At 36.9% G+C, this 18,139-nt stretch overlaps 1 protein-coding gene across 1 annotated transcript in view; it reads left to right on the forward strand.

Moving 5' to 3' along the window:
- Positions 1-18,139, forward strand: part of LOC150084850 (protein TSLIG3A-like) — a 137,211-nt gene that overhangs the window by 11,122 nt on the left and 107,950 nt on the right. The window contains exon 2 of the mRNA XM_090375595.1: positions 12,777-12,925. Coding sequence (XP_090231721.1) covers positions 12,777-12,925 — 149 coding nt within the window. The remainder of the gene's footprint in view (positions 1-12,776; positions 12,926-18,139) is intronic.

Here is an 18,139-nt window from a genome sequence, read left to right on the forward strand (position 1 = left end):
CACCACCAAATGCAGAGGATGCGGAAAGGTCAGGGAATGACCACCGCATATGCCCGGAGCAATATGGCCTTAGTTGCTAATGCTCCTAAAAACCAAATAACCTTTTGTTATACATTGCATTCTGGTTAATTGGGGCACCGGTTAATCGGGGCAGCCGCTTATTTGGGGCAAATTATGAAGAACAGAAACAAAACGAATATTTAGCCTGAATTTGTTCTGCTTATTTAGGCCAACTCACCGCTTAATTGGGGCAATGAAGGTCTTGATTGAACAATAAACTATATTTAGATGGCCTGCACAAACATCTAAATATAGTTTATTGAACAATAAACTAATTTAGATGGTTCGTAACAAAGAGATCACGTGGGCAGCGCCGAATCAGTTATTGCGAAGTCATGCTGTACAGTGGTTGTTTTACATTTGTTCTGTGTCGTGGTAATTGGATTCTGAAGAAATTTTGCCTGCAGTTGTTTACGATCACACTAGGTACATATGTATACATCTTGTGGGTTAAAATAGATTAAAAACTGTACCAAACAGTGCACTGATTTTGGTTTCCCCCTCCCCTTTTTTTTCAGTACATTTGAGATCCCTGTCAAGATGCCATGTAAAGATTTGACACTTTCAGAAAAACTCTCTATTCTTGACAAGATAAAGTCAACCTCCTAACATCAGTCATCGTCAGCTAGCAGAGATAATAAAGGTGCCAAAATCTACAATTTCATGACTGCTACAGCAACAAGAAAAACTTAGAGAGGAGTGGACATTGCACATGGATTTAAAGAAAACATCTCATAAGCGAAAGAGGGAAGGCAAAAATCCAGACATCGAAGATGCTTTGAATCAATAGTTTTCCACTGTATTAAACGAGGAGTATGTAAGCGGCCCTATGCTAAAAACCAAGTCAGAAGAGTTGGCCAAAAAGCTAGGTCACGTAAATTTCAAAGCGATGGATGGTTGGTTGTCTTGATGGAAGTGTAGACTTTTTTTTTTTTTTTTTTATGTGAACCCCAAACACGAGAGGTATTAGAACCTATAGTACTTAGTACCGTGCTTGGGTTGGAGGTTGAGAAGACGAAAGAAGATATTTGTTGACATTGGACTTGAACTTCTGTAGATTGTAATTTTCAGGAAATACGTATGAAGGAAGGTTGTTCCAGAAAACGGCAGTTGAATGAATAAATGAAGAAGATGAAAAGTTGGTTCTGTGGTTTGAAGTTGGATAGTAAATGGATGTTGGCTGGTGGCGGCATGTGTTCGGACTGTTTTGAAAGAGAGAGTGGGAATTATAGAAACCAATTCAGAACAGTGCCCATGGAAGTATCTATAGAAGAGGCATGCAGCAGAAACAGTGCGTCTATGAGAAAGCGAGTGGAGAGACTCTGTTAGAGATGAATCATTAATTAACCTAACTGCCCTCTTCTGAATGGAATCAAGAAGCCTGAGAGAGGTTTTGGGGGCACCACCCCAGTTGTGGGAACAATATTCCATGGCAGGGCGGATTTGCGATTTATACAGAGTGAGCAGCTGTTTGGAAGAAAAGTAACGCCGAGAGCGAAAGAGAAAACCAAGTTTTTTAGATGCAGAGGAAGCAATATTTGTAATGTGCTTGTGCCAAGAGAGATTAGAAGTCAGGGCAATTCCCAAAAGAGATATATCATTTTGCCTAGAAATCGGAGTGTCACTAAAGATAAGCATAGGAGCAGAAGAATCCTTTTTGCGAGATATAAGACAAGACTGAGTTTTAGAAGGGTTGAAATCAACTAAGTTGTCTTTGCCCCACTGGAGAATTACCTGAAGATCGGCATTTAAGGAATTGGCAGCAGATTTTCGAGAAGTTGAAGCTGATTGAGCAGGACAAGGTTTCTCAAAATGGAAAGTTGAATGCAATGTGCTATCATCGGCAAAACTATGGATAGGATTTCCAGTCAATGGAAGAAGGTCATTAATATACAAGAGGAAAAGAGTGGGGAAAGAACTGAACCTTGGGGACACCGGCATTAGTGGAGAAGTTAGAAGACAGAGAGCCATCTACCATCACCCTCAGTGAGCGATCAGAGAGAAAACTGGATAACCAATTACTAAAAACAGTTGGCAAACCATAAGATGGAAGCTTGTTTAGAAGACCTTTATGCCAAACATGATCAAAAGCCTTTGAGATGTCAAGAGCAACTACTTGTGTTTCACCGAACCTTTCCATTGAATTAGTCCATAAATGAGTAACATAAGCCAGAATATCACCAGTGGATCGACACTGACGGAATCCATACTGGCGATCGTTGATCAGACGGAAGGTTTCTAGGTAGTTTAAGAGTTGGCGGTTAATTGATTTCTCCATTACTTTAGAAAGAGAAGTAATTGCAATGGGACGATAATTGGATGGGAGGGATTTGTCACGCTTTTTAGGAACTGGCTGGATATGAGCAAATTTCCAAGCAGAAGGAAAAACACCTTTGGAATAAGAAAGTGAAAAAAGGTGGCAAAGAATAGGAGTAAGTTCAGGAGCACAGGTTTTGAGAACAAGTGGAGAAATACCATCAGGACCTGGAGCTTTCTTAGCATCAAGATTCATCAAAATCCTTCTGATATCCTTTTCACGGAAGACCACAGGCGGCATTGAATGGAGCGTGTTAGGAATGGTGGGAGGTGTTTGACCAAGATCATTAATACATGAGCTGGAAGAAAAATGGGATGCTAGCAGGTCAGCTTTATCCTTGGCTGAAGTGACAACAGAACCATCTGGTTTGGACAGAGGTGGGAGTAGAGATGGGCAAAAGTTGCGGCCAATAGCTTTGGCAAGAGACCAGAATGCTCGGTTACCATTAGGGCAAGAAGCAAGTTTTCTACTCTTAGCCTGTTCAAACTCTAGTTTGGACTGATTAATAACTGCTTTACAATTGTTGCGAGCTTTGGTGTAGGCAGAAAATGAAACTGAAGAATTAGAAACAAGCCAATTAAAATATGCAACATTCTTCTCTTGGACAGCCTTAGCACATTTATTGGAAAACCAAGGTTTAGATAAAGGATGAGATTTTAAAGTGGAGTGTGGGATAAAGGATTCCATTCCTGCAAGAATAATTTCACTGACATGATCTGAGCAAACGTTGACATCTGAAGTTTTGAAACAGTAATCAGACCAAGGAAAAGAAGAAAAGAAGTCTCGCAGGTCATCCCATTTTGCATTCTTGTAATGCCAAACAATACGAGGTTGGGAATAGCCATGAGATAAAGGTTCCATTGGAGAAGAGACAATCACCAAGTTGTGATCTGAAGTGCCTAAAGGACCTCTGACTTCGACCTTGTACTTAGAAGGGTTGTTTGTGAGAAAAAGATCAAGCGTATTGGCTGTATAATTAGGATTGTCCGGTATTCTTGTAGGTAGAACAATCTGTGCTAGGTCATTAGTAATTGCAAAAGCCTCAGCATCTCGACCTGCTGGGTCGATGTGACTAGAAAACGGAAGCCAGCTGGAGTTGTGAACATTACAATCACCAAGGAAAATTACCTCACTGTTAGGAAAGTTGGACTGGAGAAAGTCAAGTTGCAAAGAGAGGAAGTCAAAGAGCTCCAAGTGATTAGTGGAGTTGGGAGAACGGTAGAGACAACAGATGAATTTGACACAATGAGGTAGAGACATTTTAAGCCAGAGAAGATCAAAGAGAGGAGATTCCAAATTGCCAAGTCTCTGACAGGGAATATCAGAACGGACATATGCACAAGTACCACCTTTGAGGCGAAAGGAATCATACAGCAAATAATTTGGACATCTGAGATGAGCAGTAGTTGAATCAACCGATAACTGAGATTCTGTCAGAAAAAGTACATGGGGTTTGGAAGACCGCAAGTGGAAATGGACATCGTTGAGATTAGAATTGAGACCATGTATATTTATGAAATGAATTAGGAAGTCCTTGACATTAGTGTCCTTGACATGACATTAGTTAAAAGCTGTACAATTTATCACCGATAGCTGGCAAGGAGTAAGCAGCAAAACAATTCGGAATTGTTTTGCTAAATGTGGTTTCATGACTAATTGTGATTCAGACGCGATAAGCTGTACAGAATATGAAATGGCTTTGGAACTGCAACAGGTCCAAATTTGTGAAGAATTTTTAACGATTGACGATAACCTTCAATGCCACGATGAAAATGTAGATTATGAGGAAACGATTATTGAACAAATTGCGGCAAAACACTCAGACACCAAAAGACCAAGAAAATGACGATGATATACCTAAGCGAGTGACTAACCAGGATTCCAGAAAATGTATCGCTGAATTGAGATGTTATTTCATGCAGAAAGGCAATGAAGGCAGTCCTTTATCAGCATTAGATACCTGCGCCGACTTTGTTCAATTGCAGTCCATAAAGAGAACACGTCAGGGTACACTTCATAATTTTTTCAAAGTAAGAACCCTTAAGTAATGTGTAACCTTTACTTGACACGGACATTATTCTGTACTGTATCTTCATTTTACATATGTACATCATTTTGTTTGCTTTTAGCTTTAGTTATTTTTAAATAAATGTTTGTACTAATATAACTTAAATACAGCGTGCTTTCTTTAAATACCGCATTTCCTTTATTTTATTCATAAAATTTACTCATTAAAATTTCGCTTAATTGGAGCAGCCGCTTAATTGGGCCAAAGCGATGTGTCCCAATTAAACGGAATCGACTGTACTATAAATTATAAGAAAGCAGGTTTTTTTTGACAATTAACAGACTCCTGTTATCCATTAATAAAATATAAATATCTGTTATACGAGCTATAAAATTATAATAATGATAGTTCAGTTGTTTAAAATTGCTATATATCTGTAATTTCCTTTTTTTTTATTTATTGATGATACATAGTAATGTTTATTTTAATGAACAATTTTGGGGTAAGGCACATCTGCTAAAGCCTGTTATCCATTAAACTTGAAAGAAATAACATAGTTGCCGAAGCCAGTGTTTCTCAACCTTTTTGGCCCCATGGACATTATTCTGGACAAATACTACATGTATTTGTCCAGAATAATGGACAAATACAAGTAGTATTTGTTCACATCTCTTAACTTTGGTGATCTAATTACACTAGTGTGTCCAATGTTCCCCACAAACATTTTTTGATTAGCTAATTTTTTTTTTTTTTTTGCTTTACAGTAGTAGGAAAACCTTAAATCTAATTACACTTCCTTCTCCTTATTTCAACTTTAAAGACATTGAGCTGAAACTCCCAATAAAAATATAATATAATATAATTGCTACTTATAAATTAATTATGATGAATATCAAAACTTTATTAAAAGGGTTGGAAATAAAATAAAAATAATAAAAAAAAACTAATTAAAGAGAAGAAACTGACAGTTTATTAGTAAAATCGTTGAACCAGACATTTTATATAGTATCGTATATTTTTATACATAATAAATTCCATAAACAATGTTTTTCCTCTTGTATCAGAAAAATATAAGGAAGCAAATTGTGTTAAAAAAACTAATGTGTTTTTTGTTCTTGAACTCTCTTAACTAAGGACTCCAGTTTGGATTTAGTGGAGTTTAAAAGAGCCAATTGCATACGAGCATCAAGACAGTCTGTTTCTCTTCTTTGTTTTTATCAATGTCGTAACCGAAAACCCTGTTTCGCATAAACTTGTTGAAGTAAAAGGTAGTAGCAAAATCCTCAAAGCTTTTTTACTCAACACATTATATTCACTCCTAATACTTATCCAAAATGTTGCATGCAACTTTTGCCTATATGTCGTTTCCAAAGTACTGTCATTGGCCAGTTAGATGAGCTGGTCTTCTTCCAGTGGTGTTAGATGAAACCCAGCTTGATAAACAAAAGGATTTTGTATCCATAAGCCACCCTTGCAATTGTTGTCAGTTTCTGAGAATCTTGAAAATTTTACTAAGTGCATTTAGATGACAGTACTGAGAAAACATGTCATAAATATCCATTCTTTTAGACCAAATTAATAATTTTTCTGAAAGTTCTTCATCAGTAGTGACAAATATGTTGTTTAACTGTCCTTGCAGGGAGAGGTTAAGTTCATTGAGAATACTGAATAAATAGACAAGTTTTGCCAACTAACTTCCATTATTGTAAAGTACTCCTAAATCAGAGTTCCTCTCAGTCAAAAATATTTCCACCTCTTCCTTTAGCTGTACTAGTCATGTCAATCCCTTCCAACAAAGCCAACAGATATCGTTAGGCAGAAGCAGAACCATTTCTTCACATAACACAGAGAATAACTGTGAGTTGGCAGCACTTGCTTTCACAAAATTTAATATTAACTGCTTGCGGTAATTCTTTGCTGAGTTCTGGCATTTTTTTTTTAAAGCTTCACAATTGATTTTTTTTTTTAATTATTCACAATGTAAAAAATAATGCATTGCAATAATATCTGTGTGTGCAGTTCTCTTAATTTGAGCTAAAATTCCAGATCGACATCCCATCATCAAATTCATTTAAGACATTAAAAGGCACACACGTTCACCAGTGGTAAAAGTTTTTAGTTCCAAGCACCAAAGTAGTTCATCTCTGATTTCCACTTCTGAATAATCAGTCAACCGCACATAGACCAATAAAATAGTATAGTTTGATATATAATTCAATTAGTTGTTCTATAACATTGTCCAACAATATCAGTATCCTTTGATTTACAGTGTCATTAGACAGTGGAATATCTTTAATTTTCTTTGCATAAGATTTCCCAAAAAGTTCAGCACACACATTTACCATAAAAGACTTAATTAAATCTTCTGCAATAGTTAAGGGCTTTTTAGCTTTGGCAATATGCAGCACTACTAAAAACACAATTTATAAGGGAACTGTTCATCCCTAATTTAGATTTAAGCACATCCTGTGGCTTTTTTCAAAGCCATGTAATGTCTTAAAAAGTAATCAACAGGTTTATTATTTGACCCAGGATGTTTTGTTTCCAAGTGATGGAGTAGCTTCATGGGTTTCGTTGCTTCGTTTGATAATATATTACCACAAAGTGCATGCTGAGGTATTACATCTCCATCGAGCTCAATGCAAATAAAACCACATTGAATGTATCTCGAGTTATATTTTTGTTTTTTGAACTTATCTGATGAACTGGTGGAAGGCTCCTCGATCTTCTTTTTTATGGCTACACTTGCAGTACCACTAGAAGTATTCGTAAAGATTCTGCCAGTATCTTCTATTTGCTGTCACGACGAGCTTGGCAATATCTTTGAAGTCGACACAAAATCAAAGAGCATTCTTTGCTTACTCATTATTGGAAGAGGGAGTTACTGTAAAAAAAAAGTGCCGACTGGGCTAGCCGGGTAGGTAAAGTGCCTGCCTGGCAACCCAAAGGTCGCGGGTTCGAATCCCACCTCGGGCTTGGATCAAAATACTGCAAAAACCTTGGGAGGTGCATTATGGCCACAGAAGCCGATGCGCCAACAACTAACTAAAAAAAAAAAAAAAAAGTTACTATAAAATAATTACGCGAATAACAATATCACTGCACAGCATTTATATAAATATATAAATTAAGGGGAAACTTGACTTACCTTTAATCTTATAATTAAGATATTGCTGAAGATTTTGATTCTTGATCACACGAACTATGACAAACTGACTACATTCATTAAATTATATTGATAGAATATTTTCCTTTGGGGAGCAAAGTACAACTGATGTTTTGTAAGTCCTTTTTTTTCAAGATATTATTGAGTTTGAACACTGGTTGAAGGGTTAAATGTAAAAATATCAGCAATGTTTCTATGTAAATAAAGGGTGGGGAATCTTTGATCTGCACAGAGACAGTGAGATAAAATGAACATACATACTATTAGATATTGTGATACTTGTATGCAAAGACTATTTTGTACTCAAAGATAACGGGCACAACATCCCACTTTCAGGGAAACAGGCAGTGTACAAAGTATGCTATTTACAATGAACTTGATCTCGCAAGGAATCGATCTTTTCCTTTCTTTCTCCAATTAGGAAGTTTCAGAAAATGCTGAGTCAGATGTAATGTGAACTCGGATTCTGTATGAACAAGTATTTCTCAGTGTTTCTCAGCTGGGGGTCTGTGAATCACCAGTTGAGAAAAACTGGCCTAAGTTACTAGAATGCTATGAAAAAGTGCTGTTCTATGAAATAAAAAAAACTTGTAATACTGTGATACTTGTAATTCTATGAAATAAAAAAAAACTTGTATTTTACTATACAGTAATACTCCGACTTACGCGAACTCGGAGTTACGCGGTTCCTGATTTTTTTCGTTTGGTGTATATCTAAAATTAGCTTACCAGTGATTTGGAAGTCAAATCATAAAGCTTGGGTGACAACTTCCGTTTTTGAGGACTGGTTTGGCCACCACTTCATACTCGAAGTCGAACGTTATTGCAAGTCTAAACATGTTCCATTTAATGTGATGCTTCTTATTGACAGTGCACCCGGTTACCCTCCTGCCACCCTAATAAATTTCGACCCACGTGTGAAAGTTGTATTTTTGCCTCCAAACACAACCAGCTTGCTTCAACCGATGGACCAGGGAGTCATCAAAACATTCAAGGCTTACTACACGAGGCATTCGTTTGCACATCTGAATGAAGCTATGAGACAAAATAGTGAGATGTCTGTTAAAGAGTTTTGGAAACAATTCAATGTGTTAGATTCCGTAAGAATCATTGAAGAATCTTGGGATGAAATTCACAAAAAAACATTGAATGGTGTCTGGAAGTAACTTTGTCCATTTTTTTTCAAAACCGAGACGAAAACAACGCCAGAAACTGATCATGTCGCTCATGTGATAGAAGTAGTTGTTAATCTTGCCAGGCAATTAAATTTGGAAGTCAGTGGTGATGATGTCAACGAGCTGTTGGATTCACATAGTCAGGAGCTGACAATGAATGAGCTCATAGAGATGTGTGAGCAAAACGTCACTGAAGTATCTGACACTTCAGACCCAGTTCCACCAGAAAAGCATATGACAGTTGCAAGCTTGACAGAAGGTCTCAGCTCAATTGAAAAGGGCTTAAAAATTTTATAAAACAGACTCCAACGAAGAACACGTTATAGCTACAAAGCAAGGAATAAAAAAATTATTAGCTTGCCAAAAAAATTCTGCGTGAAAAAAAGAAGGCGCTGTGTCGTCAGACGAATTTGTTAGATTTTATGAAGCCATCGACATCAAAATAACTTTTTTACGTAACTAATTTATTTTTTAATACATATTTTGTATTAATATGTATAAAGAACTGCAATTTTATTAAATATTTTTCTTCTAAACTAGTGTTTTTGTTAGTCCCTGGTCCCAATTTAAAAAATGTATATGTATTTATATGCAAAGTTGTACCCCGACTTACACGAATTCGACTTAAGCGATTTTCGTCGGACCCACCTATTGCGTAACTTCGGGGTATTACTGTACTTACTTGTTGTATGGAGTAGAAGAGTTCAATTTTGCTGTTTTGTGTAGTGGCAGTGGAAGCTAACTAAAGCTTATTCAGAGTTTGAAGAGACCTTGAGTACTCTTGCTGCAAATTTTGCAGCAAGAGTAAATTCAGCATAATATCAAGAGTATACAGAACTGCTATATAATAAGTCTATAAAACTTCAAGAATTAGTGGCTTTACAACTTGCATTCCCAGTCTTATCATAATTCTACCATATCTTGGCTTTCTCTACCAAAACAGGTAATATACCTGTTTGGTACTTCACCAGAAAGCAGTTAAGAAAATTTGATCTCTCATATGTCCTTTTTGTGGGCTGCAAAGAAATGGCTTTGATTGATGTAGAACGTTGTTTGCCATATAAAGATTGAAAGCCATATAATGTAAACCTCATGCTTGAGATAATAGAACTTTAATAATAATGGACTCAAACATTTTCCTGTTTAATTTTGCATAATATTGAGTGATGTATGCAAAAGTCATCTTAATTTCAAAAGTGAAATGAAAATTAGGACTTCACAATTACTTATAAAATTTAAGCTGTGCTGTATTTTTATAAGTTTTTCTCTTTTGTTCTGTTTTTTTTAGGTCATTACTAAAAAATCACAAATCTATCTACCACGAAAGAGTATTCACATCCGAGCTGGTGCTCCATTACACACAAAGAAAAAAGAGGGAAAAAAAGCATAAACACACAAATTTTCAGTTTCTATTGGGTACCTTTTATAAAGATAATTCCATGGACACTGGTTCGTAAATGGTTAGAATTACAGATTTTAATTCAGAAGAACAATACTCATGGAAACACAGGAACTTTATTGGGGAGGATGGGCAAGTCAGCTGCCCTTGGACTGAACTGAACATTATGGTGGGGACCCAGAATTGTACTCCCTGCACACTGTAGGGAAAGGCAAGCTGACGGCCCACAGAAGCTGTTTAACCCACAGTGCATGCTGGCTCTTAAAGCCCCCTGTGAACACATATATCAACTAGTAAATATAGATCCACTTTTCGACTCCAAACTTACCAAATTAACTTTCCTCTTTTCATTTATTTCATCTACTTCTCTTCTTTGGAATAAGCTTCTTTCATACCTTCTACCTTCGTTCGGCTAGAGCACTATAGGATTTCAATATCTTTTGTATTTTGGATTACCATGCAATTAAAAAAAAATTCTTCTCTACCTTCCTTGATGTTATGTAATTAAAAAAAAAAAAAAAAGACTTCACACCAAACGGGTTAATGTGTAGCTCATGACACTAGCATCTGGCTTACTTCTGTCCATTGTTGAGAATTGTAAATATTGCCATTTAAGTAATACAAGAAATATACAATAATTGGTTCAAAATTTTTCAAAACCAGCTGATCTGATAAGTGAGCTGAAGGTATGTATATACAATAATAGAAAGATCCTTCATCATTTGAAAAACAGCATAAAAATAAATATTCAATGAAATAATAGGGATACTGCTTTTGAAGAGATTTGTCATAACCTTTATAGAAATAATAATGAACTTGGATAAATTTGAAATTAAAATAAGGTTCAGACATTGTAAATCTATTTTCCAGATTCTTTTCTTATAGCAAAATTGTTTGGTCTGCTTTTCTGTACACGACTGAAGAATACAATATTGTATTCTTCAGTTGATTATAATAATCCATGATATCCAAGGAGAAATTAACATGTAAGCCCAGATTGATTCCTTTTGCAATAGGTTTTATTTAGCAGTAAAATTGCAAAAAAAAATCCAAAAAAATTTTTTTGACCAGATACTTGCACAATTTTCAAATCCTGAGAATTGATTTAGCTCCCAGTGAAACTAACTTGCTGTTTATTTACTTTGAAGAGAAGACAATTTCTTAGGTTTTTTCATCACAATCAACAAATCTCAGGATCAGCCTTTCAACAAAGTTGGCATTTTTGCTCATGGACAACTTTATATAGCATTTGTGCAATAATTGTAATTTTTTTTAAAGGATAATATAGCCATACGGGTATAAAATTATCAAATTGCAATTTTACTATTTTACTAGAGTCTGTCACAATGACGCCTTAGCTAGCAGCAAAGGGAGCTGAGGGAAAGTGTATATTAATTCTTCTTCTTCTCTGAAACAGTTTTGGCAAAATATTTGCCACTGGTATTCTACTTACCAAGGGATCCTCTTACCAAGAGAGGCTTAAGTTCTGCAAATTGCAGTGGCTGGAGACTAGGCACCTGCGCGGTGATCTGATTGAGGTGTATAAGGCCTTGAATGGGTTCAGCACGCTGAATTCTGATGGGATCCTTCCACTTGTTCAGATTACGAACCTAAGAGGGCATAAATTCAAATTAAGAAAGGATAGATGTGCGGAAATTTGCTTTTAGCCAGCGGGTGGTTAATTGCTGGAACAAACTTCCATCTGTCGTTGTGGAAGTTGATAAGTTAAATAAATTTAAGGAGGAACTGGACAGGCATTTGGAGGGAATGGTGTGTTTTTTTTTTTTTTTTTTTTTTTTTGGCTGATGCTGCATAAGCTCATACACTTGCTTTCTTGCATCACATGCCATTACTACTACTACTACTACTTAGTAATAGTTTGCTATGAGAAAATGATTTGGAAAATAAATGAAAATATCTGACCTTTATTGTATTTAATTGCAAATTTATCTGAATTGCTAATTTTAGCTTGATTAAAATTTCAACATTAACCACATACAAAAGTTAATTGTAAGCTCTTCCACGTAGTTATCCCTATTATCTCTGGACTTGGCACATCATGGCCTTAGTTGCCCATGTGCCATCAAAACCAAACCAAACCAAACCCTATTATCTCATTAAATGTTTATTTCCATATTGTTTCTCATACAGTGAAATGTCTTTCTATTTGCATCTGGTCTCTTTTTCTTGTGTACTTAAGTGTGTTACATGAACATAGTGCGAAACCTGGGAAAAATATTACTCCAGAAAACACAGAGCTGGAAGATGTCGTAACCGAGGCATATGCATTGAGTGCAGAAGTTAAAGAATTTAATGATGCAAGTTCATATGATATAGTTAGTTGAGGAAGGGATACACTTCTATGTGTCTTGGGCACAGAAACACTTTATCCTGACTCTCCCTGAAGAAGACAAAAAATTAATCATAAATTTATAATTTTCTCAGATTTTTTTTCAGGATTTTCATTGTCCCATCATGGAATATATTAGTGACTAATATTTTTCTAAGCAAATTTTTTTATAACATCAGTATTTTGCAATTTTAATAAGAGTACATTTGTTAAATTTCTTTTATTATTAAAAAAGAAAAGTAAGTGGAACTGTAAAAAACAAAAAGTATTGTATTATTAATTTTTCTCCTCCAAATTTCAGATACTCTGGTCCCCTGAATGAAGAATCTGCTTTAAAGAAAGCTATAGAAGAAGGGCCAAAATGCATTGAATATACCAGAATTGTAGAATGGCTATCAAAAGAATTACAAGTTTTAGGAAAATTAGAAAGTTGTATAAATAGTATAAATGGTAAGCATTCTGGTGTGGACACACACAATATCACCGAAAGTAACCAGATACTACTAGCATGTTTCAACAAACCTTTTATTGATGCTATATTTAATAATGTGTTGACCTGCCTTAGCCTAATTACACTGGTAGATTCTGAACACCAAATTTTGTTAACAGGAAATTAGTATTTTGGTCAGTTCCTCCTGTAATGCAATTAAACTACTGATTCTGGGCATGGTGGCTTGGCTGAAAGCCAACATGCCAGTTCGTCTCAAAAGCATTTACTGGGGTTAAGGTTGAATCTGTGGGCAGACCAGTGAAGGCCAAGTCACTACAGGCTGTGCAGTATGACATGGTGAACTGTTATGCTAAAAACAAAAAAGGCTCTCCATAATACTGCTGTCACTGTGTAGCAAAGGGGAATTATCCAGAATGTCAGTTTACTGCTTCACATTTATTCCAAGAAAGACAACCGTGGTCCAAGATCAGACATGGCCATCAGATCAGAAAACCATGTATCATAATTCATCACTCTATAATGATGTGTTCCAGAGACCAATTACAAGGGGTTTTACACCAGGCAAGCCGATACTATGTTGCCAAAAAGTAACTGGATACCTACATGTTTGAATGAACCTTTATTTGATGCAATATTTAACATGTGTTTATTGCATGTTCTGATGTTTGGTTTGTGTGCTGCAGCATCCTGTGTATTGTTCTTGTACCATTATCAGTTCCTGTGGGCTCTCTGAACACTAGTTGACAGTATTTGATAAGAACTGATGGGAGATATATATATATATAGACACACACACACACACACACACACACACACACACACACACACACACACACACACACACACACACACACACACACACACACACACACACACACACCACTCTTTCTGAGCACTTAGTCTTTCTGTCAGTTTCTCTGGTCTGCCCAAACTTTTCGTGGCTAAAATAGTAAGATGGCATTTCCATTTGGGGATTATGTTAGTCACCATTGTTTGAGGGTGTTACAATTTTGCTGCACTGAACAAAGTGATTGTTTGGTGATATGGCATTCTGTGATGATTCTTCATTGGAAGTCACTAATTTCAACAAATTGGCTCAATTCTTGTTTTGGTCATTGGTCTTAATTTTCATTGGTCTGCATACTTCTAGTATGCATGTAGTTGCTTTTATACTTATTCCTGACATGCAGATGAAGGGTATGGTTTATTTTTCCCAAATCTCAGGGTTGTCTCTATAGCAATATACAGTAAAATCTCTTTAATACAAACTCAGTTTATATAAAGCACATACCATTCCCCCTGCGAAAGGATAGGCTTTTCTATGTAAATATATTTGTTTATTACAAAATTCAGTTAATATGTATTACAAAGTTCATTTTAACCCCGTGAGAAATAAATATTGTCATTTTGTATGTTTAATACAAATCTTGGCAGAGTGATCTGATTATTGCTCCAGGCCCCCTGGTTCCCTACTTCCTGAAGGATGGCACTGACTTATTAGAAATTAGTTTTGTATAAACAAAAGCAGTTTATGGTAGCTACAATGTCAAGTGCACTTTGAAAAACATTAGCATTAGCATTAGTAGAGGCATTTGATGCAAGAAAGCAAGCTTATGCAGCATCAGCCAAAAAAAAACCCACTTCCACTTCACCCCTCTGTTTGTTCCAAATACCTGTCCAGCTGAGCCTTAAACTTATTTAGGCTATCAACCTCCACCACAAGGGATGGAAGTCTGTTCCACCAACCAACCACCCGCTGGCTAAAGGCAAATTTCCTCACGTCTGTCCTACATCTGTCTTTCCTCAATTTGAATTTATGCCCTCTCAAGTGATTTTTCTGAGCTAGAGGAAGAATCCCATCAGCATTGAGCATGCTTAAACCATTCAAGGCTTTATACACCTCTATCAGATCACCTCGCTGGTGCCTAGTCTCCAAACACTGTAATTTGCAAAACTTAAGCCTTTCTTCATAAGAGCACCCCTTTGTTCCATTCACTAATCTTGTTGCCCTTCTCTGTACTCGTTCCAGCAGCTCTACATCCTTCTTGAAATGAGGCCTCCAGACCTGTATACAGTACTCTAGGTGTGGCCTGACCATTGCCTTATACAATGGAATAATCACCTCCTTATCCCTGCTGGAAAAATTCCTGTATATCATTGACAATACTCCATGAGCTACTCTTGCAGCCCGTCTGCACTGCTCAGAGAACTTCATATCTGCCTGCACAACCACCCCCAAGTCCCTTTCATTCTCTACCACTGTCAGTGTAGTACCACAGAGTTGATACGTTGCTCTGGGGTTGCTGTTTCCCATGTGTAGTACTTTACATTTGTCAATGTTAAACTTCATTTGCCACCTCTCAGCCCATCTGCTCAACCTTTCCAGATCCTGTTGCAGCAGCATAGTGTCAGTAGTGTCCTTGACAACCCTGCCAACCTTTGTATCATCTGCAAACTTGGACATTAAGCTTGATATACCATCATCAACATCATTTATAAATACAGAAAACAATAATGGACCCAACACTGAGCCCTGAGGGACTCCACTAATAACATTTAGTCCACGATGAGCAGTGTCCATTGATTACCACTCTCTGTCTTCTCCCCCTCAACCACCCCTTTATCCATAGCAGCAATTTGCCTCCAATGTCACACTGCTCCAATTTGTGTAGCAGTCTTCCATGTGCAACAGTATCAAAAGCCTTTCTAAGATCCAAGTATATAATATCAAAGTTATTCCCTGCATCCAGTTCTTTTGTGACTACATCATAATATCCAATCAAGTTGGTCAGGCAAGACTTCCCCTTAACAAAACCATGCTGTGTCTGGCTATAACTGAAGTCTTGTCTAAATGATCCTGCAGTGCTTCTTTAACCAGTGCCTCCATTAATTTACCTGGAACAGAAGTTAAGCTCACAGGTCTATAATTACTTGTGTCAGCCTTTGATCCTCCTTTGTGAATTGGGGTCACATTTGCACATTTCCAGTCTATGGGTACCTCCCCTGAGTCCAAGGAAGCTCTCATAATTATGGCTAAGGGTTTGCTTACTTCCTTTGCTGCCTCCTTTAATATAACTGGATAGATCCCATCCACCCCGGGTGCCTTTCTTGTGTTTATCTTCAACAGTTTCTCCTCCACTTTACTCCCAGTTATTTCAAGATTCTGTAGCTTACTGTTAGAGTTGAATACACCTCTGGCATTCCCCTTGCTGAATAACTCCTCATGTGTGAATGTCGATGCAAAATATTCATTTAGTTTGTTAGCTACCTGAGCAGGATCATCAACAGTTGACCCATCAATATCAAGTAGGCCAATCTGATTATCCCCTTCCTTCTAGAGTTAACATAAGTAAAGAACTCTTTGCTGTTTTTCTTTGCATCCCTTGCCAAGGATTTCTCGTAATCTGCCTTTGCCTGCCTAACCTCCTTTGTAACTTGGTTGCATATCAACTTGTATCTATCATAGGCTTCTGTGTCATGTGTTAATTTGTAAGTATCCCATGCATTTTTCTTCTCTGCCATATGCCTCATTAGTTCATCTGACATCCATTTTGGCCTAAACCTTGAACAATATTTCTTAGTTGGTATGTAAAGCCTAGTAGCTTCCAAGATAAGTTCTTTGACTGCTTCCCATTTTGAATTTGCTGTTGGTAACATCATCAGTTGGTCCCACTGTATAGAATTTAAATACTGTCTCAGTCCATCGTAGTCGCCTTTACGGAAGCAATAACCCTTCCCTTTACCCCTAATGGTAGTTACCTCTTTGAGTAAATCCCACTTCAGCACACTGTGATCACTGCCACCTAGTGGTTCGTTTATCTGCAGATTCTTAATGCATGAAGAATCACTGCTGATAATCAAATCAAGAGTATTACTCCCTCTAGTTGCCTCCCGAACATGCTGATGTAGAAAACAATCATCCAATAAATCCACAAAAGCCCTGCTAGTGTGTGAGTAACCAGCCCCCAAATTCCAGTTGGGAAATTATCTGGGAAATTAAAATCTCCCATTATAAGACTCTCTAATTTACTGAAGGATGATTTACATCTTTCTGAAGGATGAGTTGTTAAATTAACAAAAGAATAAAGTTTTTCTAAGTTGTTTATATGCACTCCCTTGCTCTCCATGGGAATAAGGTCAGTTGCAATTGTTACCTCAGTTCAAAGAATCTTTTGCTATCGTATACAGCAATCTATTTTTTGCCATTTTATCTGAGCTGATGTCTTTTTCGGAACGTCTTTAAATTAATTTAAAATTTGTTTATATTAAATCTTATCTAGCAGTGTTATTGGAAGGAGCAGCAGTGCATAGCATACGCTTCTTGATTAAAAAACCGAGGTTTGAGTCCATCACCACCAAATACGGAGGATGCCGAAAGGTCAGGGAATGACCACCGCATATTCCCATAGCAATATGGCCTTAGTTGCTAATGCTCCTAAAAACCAAATAACAACAATAACAACAGCAGTGTTATGGCGACAAAAGGTAGACGGACAGAATTAAGCTTGGAAATTAAACTAAAAATTATACAAGAGGCTGATAGGATGGAAAGAAGCAAAACGGACAGTGCAAAGGAATATAACATCCCCTTACCTACTTTATCTACAATACTGAAAAACTGAAAAAGACTTGAAGAAGTGCGTGGCACTGGAGCAGTGATGAAAAACAGGAAATGAATTTGTGGTGCAAAACAGGAGCTTGAAACAAGAAACTTTTCGAGTGGTACCAACAAATGCGTGCATTTAATTTGCCAATATCAGGTCCGATTTTCAAGAAAAGGCAAATTATCTAGCCCATCAACATGGGATTAGCAACTTCAAATGCAGCAGTGGCTGGCTCCAAAGATTTAAAGACGAATAACTTGGTTTTGCAAAATGTTTGCGGTGAGTCTGGATTAGTCGGCAAAGAAAAGGCTACAGACTGGTTGTGTTCTGTATGGTCTATCCTGAAAAATATGAGGCAAAGGATATTTTTAATCTTGACGAGACAGGTTTATTTTATAATTTGCTGCCAAACAAGTTGCTGTTCGAAGAGTCTTGACATGGTGGAAAATTAAGTAAACAAAGACTCTGTTCTGTTATGCTGCAATTCAGATGGCAGTACAAAACTACACCCGCTTGTGATTGGTAAGTTTTCCAAGCCAAGATGTTTTAAAGCAGTTAACCAACTTCCCTGTGATTATGAGGCCAATAGAAGTGCTTGGCTTACTGTCA

This window comes from Mastigoproctus giganteus, chromosome 6, assembly GCF_048544385.1.
Source record: "Mastigoproctus giganteus isolate SK-2022 chromosome 6, ASM4854438v1, whole genome shotgun sequence".
In the NCBI taxonomy this organism is placed as follows: domain Eukaryota; kingdom Metazoa; phylum Arthropoda; class Arachnida; order Uropygi; family Thelyphonidae; genus Mastigoproctus; species Mastigoproctus giganteus.